At 49.3% G+C, this 10507-nt stretch overlaps 1 protein-coding gene and 1 pseudogene across 1 annotated transcript; one reads left to right on the forward strand and one right to left on the reverse strand.

Moving 5' to 3' along the window:
* Positions 1-3537: 3537 nt before the first annotated feature.
* LOC102828315 lies at positions 3538-3774 on the reverse strand (annotated as a pseudogene).
* Positions 3775-7267: 3493 nt separating this feature from the next.
* KAZALD1 (Kazal-type serine peptidase inhibitor domain 1) lies at positions 7268-9495 on the forward strand. The gene is made up of 4 exons (XM_006831258.1): positions 7268-7766; positions 8866-9026; positions 9109-9256; positions 9404-9495. The coding sequence occupies exons 1-4, from the start codon at positions 7268-7270 to the stop codon at positions 9493-9495; spliced, it is 900 nt and encodes a 299-aa protein (XP_006831321.1).
* Positions 9496-10507: the final 1012 nt, after the last annotated feature.

A 10507-nucleotide genomic window follows, 5' to 3' on the forward strand; every position in this document is an offset into this window, starting at 1 on the left:
TGAGGTTGGCCCAGGACTGGGCAGTGTTTTGTTCTGCTGTGCATAGGGTTGCTATGAAACGGCACCTAACAACAACATATACATGGAGTACTGGTGTGGCACTGTGGGTTAATGCACTGGGCTGCATTGTCAGTTTGAACCTCAAGGTCGGTGGTTCAAGCTCACCATCCGCTCCTTGGAAACCCTATACAAGGTAACTATGGTCAGAACCGACTTGTCAGCACTTAACAACAACAATATGCATGGTGTGGCTTAATGTGCTGGACTGCAACTTGGTTTGAACTGCAGGGTCAGAAGCGCAGGCTCACCAGCTGTTCTTTGGAAACCCCATACAGGGTTGATATGGGTCAGAACCGACTAGACGACACTCAACAACAACAACAATATGCTTGGTTCAACCCTTGACTACTAATTGGAAAAGTGGCAGTTTGAGCCCACTAGCTGCTCTGTGGAGAAAGATGGGGCAGTCTAATACTGTAAAGATCTCAGCCCTGGAAACTCTATGTGGCAGTTCTACTCTAACCTACATGGTCGCTATGAATTGGAATAGAATTGAAGGCAATGTGTTTATATACAGCCATGTTCCTGTCACAAACCCAAAACCCACCAGAGGGCGCTCACTCCCTGTCTATCCAGCTTCTCGGTCAATGAACCAGAATCTGGGTTAAACTTGATTTCCTTGCTCAGGAAGTCTTTCACATTTAATCTACAAATATTTACAGAGAATCTATACACCAGGCGCAGGGCTGGGTTCACAAGAAACACTGGTGAGTTAGGCACCAGAGGCTTACAGCCTAGCAAAGACTGGAATTAAAATAGCTACAATTAAGTAGGATTATGTGAAAAGTTTGGAGTTTGTTGTTTACCTATTGATTGATTTCAGACCTTAGAAGCCCATAGCAATTTATTGGGAAATTAGAAACTGCTACAGCTCTGTCCCCCAGGCAACCATCTCCACCCCCAATAACTTTTGTCATTGCCAGATACCTCCCTTTTGGTGACTCCATTAGTAGTAGAGTAAGCACTGAACTGCTCACCACAAGGTCAGCAGTTCATACCCATTAGACACTCCTCAGAAACCCCACATAGGGTTGGCTATGATTTGGAACCAACTCAACAGCATTTAACACCTATTTCTCGGGAACCCTGGTGGTGCAGTGGGTAAGCAGTTGAATGGTAATTGACAGGATGACAGTTCAAACCCCCCAGCTGCTTTGTAGGAGAACGCTGTGGCTGGCTGCTCCTGTAAAGATTTCCAGCCTTGGAAACCTTCCCGGCCAATTCTACTGTGTCCAATACGGGTCGGTTACTAGGAGTCTGACTCAACTTTATGGTAACAAGTTTTATTGTTTCTTTGGTAATTTCCTTCTCATGAAGTCCTGGTGGTGCAGTGGTTTAGCGCTCAGCTGCTAACCAAAAAGTTGACAGTTTGAACCCACCCAGTGGCTCTGTCAGAGAAAGACCTGGTGATCTGTTCCTGGCACGATTGTTATTGTTGTTGTTGTTGTTAAGTGCCGTCCAGTTGCTTATGACTCATAGCGACCCTGTCTAGGATTTCCAAGGGATGCCTGGTGAGTTTGAACAGCTGACTTTGTAGTTCAAGCTTTATCCCACAGCGCCACACCAGGACTCCATAAAAGGGAACCATTGAATCAGTTCCAATTAATAGGGACCCTACAAACTATGGTGTGGCGCAATGGGCTAATGCGTTAGACTGCAGAGTCATTTGAACTGCAAGGTTGGTAGTTCAAGCTCACCAGCTGCTCCTTGGAAACCCTATATAGGGTTGCTATGGGTCGGAACCGACTCGACTGCACTTAACAACAACGTGTGCAATGAAACACCAGTTCTATAACCTAGAACAGTTCTACTCTATCATGTGGGATCACTATGAGTCACTATAAATTGGCTGTTGTTAAATGCTGTCAAGTTGGTTCCGGCTCATAGCAAACATGTTTAGGTTTTCCTAGGAGTGGCTGGTGAGCTTGAACCACTGACCTTGCAGTCCAGTGCATTAACCCACAGCGCCACACCAGGACTTCATAAATCCACTAGCCAGTTAGTAACAACACTCCTTCTCAAGTCCCTGGGTGGCAGAGTTAAGTGTTGTAAGAGGTTAATGGTTCAAATCCACTGAGAGGCACTTTGGAGGAATGGCATGACAATCTACTTCAGTAAAGGTCATAGAGAGTGAACCCCCATAGGGTTCTATTCTAACATACAAAGGGTCTTCATTAGTCCGAACTGACTGCATAGCAACTAATTACCTTCTTAGGATTTTTTTTTTTTTTTTTTTTTGCTTACAAAGTTTACAGCAAATTTGTTTTCTGTTTAACAGTGACTATACATTGACTGCGATCCCCACAGTGTATTAGCACTCTTACCATGTCTTCCCTATTTTTACCATTTCTATTCATCCTCCTTTCCTGTCCCTTCCTACCATCTGAACTTTGTTCTTTGATCCTGTATGGTTGATTTTTCTAAGGCGTGCATACCTCCCTGGTGTTACTGTTCATATTGCAGGCCTGTCTACTGTTTGAATGAAAGTTGAGTCATTGGGGCAAGTTCAGGTCCAGGTTTGAAGGGTGACTAAGGGCCATAGTTTGGGGGTTCCACCAGTCTCTATCCAGTCATTGTTAGGATTTTGAAATTTGTTCCACATTTTCCACCCACTCTATCCAAGACCTCTATTGTATCCCTTTCAGAGCAGTATGTAGTGGTCACCATCTAGGGTTTCAAGTCTCAGGGTCGTGGAAGCTGAGATCTACGTGGACCATTAGTCCATTGGACTAATTGCTTCCTTGTGTCTTTGGTTTTCTTTACTCTTCTTTGCTTTTGATGTGGAGAGACAGAGTTGCAAGAGTTAAATGGCTGCTTGCAAGTTTTTAAGACCCCACTCAATACTCTCCAACGTAGGATATAGAATATTTTCTTAAGGGACTATGTTGTGCTATTTATTGACTTTGATATCCCCTGAGACTACAGTCTTTTTTTTTTTAAACATCAAATTTATTTTGAGAAACTTGTTTTGCCATTACCGATTGGATCAGTTACGCAAGACAGCCTTTTAATATGACAAAAGTTGGTGGAAAATAATACATACAAATATATATTTTTATTGTTGTTGCTGTTGTTAAGTGCTGTCGAGTTGGTTCCGACCCACAACAACCCTGTATAGGGTTTCTGAGGAGTGGCTGGTGAACTTGAACTGCTGACCTTGTGGTTCAAACTGACTTTTCAGTCCAGCGCATTAAGCCCACAGCACCACAAGAACAACACGAACTAACACCTTATGCAAGATTTGTAGATAGAAGATGCATTTAGCCACCTCTGTGAATATTATCTGTAAAACCGACAATAGGAATGTTGAATAATTTTGTCAATTCCAAAAGCTTGACTTGGGTAAAAAGTCATAAAATTGGGATAAAAGCATTTTAATTACTTGTGTTCAATGCAAACCAAAGTGTTTAAATTCATAATGTAGGTTTTATCCATCTTGGGGTGTTTTGGTAGGGTGTTTGTGGTGGTGTTAAATCATTAGTGGGTTATTGGCGGTTTTTCCTTTTCTGCCATTTCTTGTTGATGAATTATATCCTATGCTGCTTGCTGCATTTTGTCCAGTTTTTCCAAAGTCAGAGATTTTAAGGGCAGAAGTTTGGGTTTACATAGCACCATTGTGTTTATATCTTCTACAGACAGTTGCCCTTGTTTTGGAAGAACTTCCCGGAACATTGACTTCAGTTCTGCCTTAATTGTTAGATGCAGTAGATGCATCCCTTCCCACACGACTCAGCTGTTGCCTGGGGAGAGACTACAGTCTTAATCCTCCAGACCTAGTGACTCATTCCCTCAAGGTGTTTGATTATTGCTAAATTTTCATAACTTCACCCCCATATGCTCTACTGTATTCACGGATATCTGCAGCACATCTAAATACATTATGTAGAAACATCCTGTCAAACCTATATATTCTTGAGTGTAGACCCATTCGCCTTCCTATACCTGTTTAGCTTGTTTCTATGTATCCACTGGTAGATTATTGTTATTACTGTTATTGCAAGATTGTATATGTACTAGTATTCACCTCTCTTGCCTTTAACTCTTGTGCCTCTTCCAATGTCTTCCTTTGCCTTAATTCTTTTGTGCTGGCCTCCCCCTTATTGTATTTTGCCTTTCCCTTCACCCAAATTAGCGTAGTGGATACAAATCGGGCTGCAAACTGCAAGGTCAGCAGTTCGAAACTACCAGCTGCTCCGTGGGAGAAAGACGAGGCGTTCTGCTCCCGTAAAGATTAACAGCCTTAGAAACCCTGTCCAGGGTCGCTGTGAGTCGGAACCGACTCCATGGCACATAACAACAACAACAACAACAACAACAACAGGCGCTGTAGAATAATGTGCTGGATCACAAGTTCGGTTTGAATTGCAAGGTCGGCGGTTCAAACTCACCAGCTGCTCCTAGGAAACCCTAAACAGGGTCGCCGCTATGAGTCAGAACCGACGACAGTACTTAACAACAACAAACCCTCTACTTTGGCAAAGAATATCGAATATACATATCATGGGCTGTCAGATGGATGAATAAATATGTCTTGGAAGAGGTACATCCAAAATGCTCCTTAGAGGTGAGAATGACAATGCTTTGTCTCACGTGCTTTGGATATGTTATCATGCTGGAGCAGTTCCTAGAGAAAGACATTAAGCTTGGTCAAGTAGGTCAGCAAAAAAGAGAAAGACCCTCAGTGAGATGAATTGACACATCGCTACAACAATGGGCTCCAACAGAGCTGAGTTGAACCAACTTGACAACAACCTTCTAGTTTAGTGTCCTCAGGGTTTCTTATAGTTCACTTCTGCTCTAGACCGACACTTCAATTGCCCTTAAAGACAAAGAATGACACACAACTATGAAACCAGGGAAGTCCTGGTGTGGGCTGTGGCTAATGCGTCAGACTGCAAAGTCGTTTGAACTGCAAGGTCGGTGGTTCAAGCTCACCAGCTGCTCCTTGGAAACCCTCTACAGGGTCGCTATGGGTCGGAATCGACTCACGGCACTTAACAACAACAAGATGAAATCAGGAGTCCTAGTGTGGCGTTATGGGTTAATGGGCTGGGCTGCAAGGTCGGTTTGAACTGTAAAATCAGCGGCTCAAGCTCACCACCCGCTGTTTGGAAACCCTATTCAGGGTCGCTATAAGTCGGAACCGACTCTGCGGCACTTAACGACAACAAGAACACGCGTGGCTCCGCCCATTCTTTTCTGTTTAAAACCCCCCGGGCTTTTTTTGTTTTGACTTCCTAAACTTCCTGTTCTGACTCTCGCGACAGTTAAGAGACCTCGCGTGAAGTTCGCATCCCGTACTGCCATTGACTTTTAGAAACCGAGGTGACTGTGTGCTAGGCCTCACCCACCGGGTTCGGAACCCCGCTGACTGGGAGCGGAGTCTGCGCCCCTAAGTGACAGGGCTTAGTTGAGTTTTGGGTGTGCTCTATCGAAGGGTTAGTCGCGAGTAACATCTAGGAGGCGGACTCTCCAGGGCTCTAGTACGCATGCGGAGCTACTCCTATGGGGCGGTCTCAAGCCCGAGCCCCACCCAGGACTTCAGGGTGGGTGGGGCATCTCCTGCACAGGCCACACAGCTGGAGGCGGGGCCTGAGTTAAATGACCGCCCCCTTACCAAAGCAAACCCGGGGCAGACCTTTCTGTAGTTAAGCTTTTGTAGACAGTTTAGGACAGGCCAGGGTGGAGCCTGGCCGACCCCCGATAGGGTGGGCTAGCCTCCAGGAAAGCTCCCTTCCCAGCCTTCACCCTAAAGTGCCACGTTGGCGTTGGTGGTGGCAGCGGGGATAGAGTGCCTCCGGCCCTGCCATTCTAGCAGCGATAACCTATAATCCTTGACCTGGAGCGACGCCCGCTGTGGGGGCACCCGTCTGCCTTCCCCAGCGGCCTGTAGTCGGATCCAGCTTCTAATCATCCGGTTCAACCTCGGATTGAAGCACCTGCCGGATGCGGGGAGGGTGGAGGAGGCCAGATGTAAGGCTGAATCTCTGAGCCTCAGCCTTCACTCCTGGGAAGCGGGCCCTGGGCTGCGGGGAGAGGACGTTGATTGGTTCTACCCTCCAGCAGCTGTGAGACATTCAAGTAAAAAGACTGGGCACTAGGGCACCAACCAACTCCCCCATTATGCTGCTACTCTAGCAGACACCAGTGTCTATAAGGGAAAGGGCCTGGCCGTTCAGCCAACTCTTCACTTCCCAGCCACCTCTTTCAAGCCTCCACCGCATTCCCTTCTCTAGTTCTAGCAGACCTCCCTCTCCCAGTTTTGGTGTCCGGTTACTTGTGAGCTACTCTGCTCTCAATTTTACTTTGGACCAGGCTAGGGGAAAGTGGTCGGGAGGGTCCCCTGTGGTTGCATAAAATTGGCAACCTCAGAACAAGGGGGGTGGGGAGCAGTGTGCGACGTTGATGGGCGGGACAGGGGGCGGAGGAGCTGCTCTCTAAACCCAAATCTGTGGGCTCTCAGAGATCCTTTGGCTGGCCCTCTGCGTGCCTCTGCCTTCTTTCCATCTCCTTTTTTGGGACAGGAGTCGCGGCTGCTCCGAAAGGCCTAGTCCTGAATACTGGGTGAGCGCCCTGGACCCCAGGCCCCGGGCAAGGGGTATCATTTTCCTATTCCCATGCGCCTTCCACTCCCCTGAACAATGCTGTACTTCTGGAAGCTACCATTCCCATTCACTGCTGAGAGTTTGATTGTGGTGGTGGTGGTGGTGGTAATTGTGTGTGTATGTGGGAGGGTGCCTGAGCTTTATTAACCCTTCCTTTTCCCTCTCTCCAGCTCCCAATCCCTTTCAATAGCTACCCGGCCTAATGATATGGCATTAATAGAGTCACATCAATTGAAGGTCTACTTCAATTCCAAGGTAGCAGGGGAGGGATCTTGCTGTGGCCCTTTGGGATAAAGCATCCGACAGCAAGGTCGGTTTGAACCACACGGTCGTTCAGTGATTCAAACTCACTAGCCGCTCCTTGGAAACTCTGTACACTTGGAACCTACTCACTATGAGTCGGAATCGACTCTGGGCACTTAACAACAGCAAGGGGAGGAGCCCAGACTGAGAGGAAGAGAGGGAATGCCAGGGTTAAGTTTTGGTACAGGAGCAGTAAAGTCAGCCTTTGAGCACAGGCATCACTCTGACCTCCTGACCTGGCTTTCCTCCCCTCTCACCCTCCCCCCCCTCCCCCACAGTGGACCACAAACTTGCTAACAATGCCTCGGTCGGCTGTAGCTGTCCTGTCTCTGCCCCTGCTACTGCTGCTGGTGCGGTCGCTGCTTCAGATCAGCGCCCGACCATCCCCAGGCCCGGATTACCTGCGGCGCAGCTGGCTACGGCTGCTGGTGGAAGGCGAGGGTTGTGCACCCTGTCAGCCGGAAGAGTGCGCTGCGCCACTGGGCTGCCTGGCAGGCCGGGTGCGGGACACGTGCGGCTGCTGCTGGGAATGCGCCAACCTCGAGGGGCAGCTCTGCGATCTGGACCCCAGTGCTCACTTCTATGGGCACTGTGGCGAGCAGCTTGAGTGTCGTTTGGACACAGGTGGAGACCTGAGCCGTGGTGAGGTGCCGGAGCCGGTGTGTGCCTGCCGCTCACAGCATCCCCTCTGCGGTTCGGATGGCCGCACCTACGCACAAATCTGCCGCCTGCAGGAGGTGGCCCTCGCTCGGCCCGATGCCAACCTTACCGTGGCTCACCAGGGGCCCTGCGAGTCCGGTACGCGTGGCCTGGGCCCCTACCCCTAGCACGTGGGCTTTCTGTACTACCCAGCTTCTAAGTAGTCTCTTCTTGACAACTGAGCAAAAAAACATGAAGCGGGGACGGTTGAACGCGGGGGCAGGGTGGTGGCGAAAGAGGTCTAGAGTCCAGTGTCAGAACCAGCTCCTGATGCCGGTCCGCAGTGAAGGTGTGGTCCCTGAGCTGTAGCATGCGCTGAGCCTCCAGAATGCTCCAGATCCAGCTTCCAGGGACCTGGTCGCTGAGGTAGCAGGCACATATCCAATGGTTGACCTCAAAACTGAGAAGGAATAAAACCCTCATCCTCCCTACCCCCACCCAAACTTTCCCCAGACCACCTAGAGCCCAGGCACCAGGACTTGGGCTCCCTGAGATGCAGTCAGGTTTTTGTTTGGATAGATTTGGAGAGCAACCTCAGTGTCCTGTCTGCCTGCTTCTGCACATATAGGGGGTGAGGGCCATTCTGGCCTCACGTTTTCTTTCACTTTCTGAGCTAGTGCTCCCGCTGATCTGGCTTGGCTGGGACAGTCAGGAAAGCAAACACCTAGTGGGGGTCCCAACACTTTCCCTTTCTTTCTTCTTCCTCCAGGCTTCCTGCCAGCCACCCAGACTGGGTTTCAGATTCTCTGTCTTTGCCACGTGGACCCTCCAGAGGGTGGGGTGGGGACGGGACTGCTCTTCTGGGCTTTGGAAACCAGACCTGGTTAGAAAGGGGGGAGGGGGATGGAAGGGAGGTGTCATTTACCAGCCAGGCAGGATGGGGAACTTCAGGGTGGAATGAGGACAGGGGAGCAGTCAGGGACAGAGTGTTGCTGCCAAGCTGAGATGTGGGTCTGTGTGCTTGGTTGTGTATGGTCTCCGTGTGACTCTGGGTGTGTTTTTGCATGCACACTATCTGCTTTTGTACCCTGTGTGTACCTGAATCAATATTTGTGTGTGCCTATTTGAGTATGTGTGTGGCTGCATATGTACCTCAATATATATGTCCCCACAAACATGTCTGCATTGGTTTCTGTATCTGGTCTTTGCTGGGCTGGATGTGCTATCCTGTTCTCAGGCCGGCCACTTCCATCCCCAGAGCCTCAAATCGTGTCACACCCATATGACATTTGGACTGTGATGGGACAGGACGTGATCTTTGGCTGTGAAGTTTTTGCCTACCCTATGGCTTCCATTGAATGGAGGAAAGATGGCCTGGACATCCAACTGCCAGGAGATGACCCCCACATCTCTGTGCAGGTAGGGCCAGGGAAAATAGACCTCCCTCTGATAGTCCAGTATTTCTCTTGAAGGACCCTGCTGACTCCTTCTCTGGCTCCAGTTTAGGGGGGGACCCCAGAGGTTTGAAGTGACAGGCTGGCTGCAGATCCAGGCTGTGCGTCTCAGTGATGAGGGTACTTATCGCTGTCTTGCCCACAATGCCCGGGGACAGGTGGAGGCCCAGGCTAGCCTGACAATGCTCACACCGGGTAAGGGGGAGTCCTGAATTTGGGGCTGGTCGGTTGGTAGTGGATTAGGGCTCATTAATGTGTGTGAGTGTGCACATACAAGCATGATTTTCCCGTTGGGAAATGTGACCACCAACAGCTTTCTCCTTTACCCACATGTGTTTGCAGAGCAGCTGAATTCCACAGACATCCCCCAGCTTCGCTCCATGAGTGCGCTTCCTGAGGAGGAGCCTGAGAGTGAAGAGGTGGAGTACTACTAGGTCCAGAGTCCTGGCGCCTGGCTTTCTGAGGGGTTCACAGGAGATGTCCTGGCCAGGATAGTCTCTAGGTGGACCAATCAAATGGAAGGCACCAGTTGCCTGCTGGTCCCAGGCTGGAGTAGATGCACACTGGAGGCTGGAGCAGACAGACATAAAGCGGTGCAGACACCTCCACCTCCTTCTGGTAGCACTCCCTCCAGCCCAGTCCAGCCAGCCTCTCCTAACTGCTCTCCTACACAAATCCTTGTCCCTGTTGTTATTTTCCTGGTCCCCAGCTCTTGCCTAGTCTCATTACTCTTGCTCAAAACTCACCTTCCAACAGTCTCCCCACCCTCCTAAGTCCTAGTGGTACTTACAAACTGCAGTCCTCTGTGTGTCAGTGTGTGCTGTTCAGGAGAGCGCAGCGGGGCATGATGAGCATTTGGTCTTCATTGATTTTCCCTGTCCTTCTGAAATCTCCATGAGGCCAGCATTAGGTCTCATACAGTCTGTGTTTGACAATGCCTAGCCCAGAATGAGGCATACACTAGGGATTCAATAAAAATTTCCAAATAAATGGAAAAATCAAGATGCACAAAAAATTCCTGCAAATGTGTACATGAAACCCACATTTCCACACAAGGAACTTGGCTTCCAGAAGCTGCAGGTCTTGCTGTCTAAGCACATGCCTGCCAGATGTACAGAAAGAAGCCTTGAACTCCCATCTACCCTTCTCTCTAGGGAGGGAGGCTGAAGCCATCTGGCAGGAAGGGGGTATCCTGCCAGTCTGCTCTCCATTAGGGCTGGTGTAGAAGGGCCCTCAGTTCCTATCAGTTGCTCCTTCTCCAGGCAGGGGGCGGGGCAGGACTACTTGGGAAGTGCTCCAATATGAGAAAAAACCTGGGTGAAGGAGGGGAGAAATTCGACCACTTTTATGAGCTGCACCCTTCCCCAGATCCCATCAAGGAATCCACTCATTTCCCAGTTAAATTCTGACAAAGCCTTGGTAACCCTCTTTCTTCATTTGCCCAGA

The sequence above is a fragment of the Chrysochloris asiatica genome, unplaced genomic scaffold, assembly GCF_000296735.1.
Source record: "Chrysochloris asiatica unplaced genomic scaffold, ChrAsi1.0 scaffold00003, whole genome shotgun sequence".
Lineage (NCBI taxonomy): Eukaryota > Metazoa > Chordata > Mammalia > Afrosoricida > Chrysochloridae > Chrysochloris > Chrysochloris asiatica.

Coding starts and splice junctions, on each gene's coding strand:
- KAZALD1 (XM_006831258.1), top strand. CDS start 7,268: ATGCCTCGGTCGGCTGTAGCTGTCCTGTCTCTGCCCCTGCTACTGCTG. Junction 7,767..8,865: donor CCAGGGGCCCTGCGAGTCCG/GTACGCGTGGCC, acceptor TTCCATCCCCAG/AGCCTCAAATCGTGTCACAC. Junction 9,257..9,403: donor CCTGACAATGCTCACACCGG/GTAAGGGGGAGT, acceptor ATGTGTTTGCAG/AGCAGCTGAATTCCACAGAC.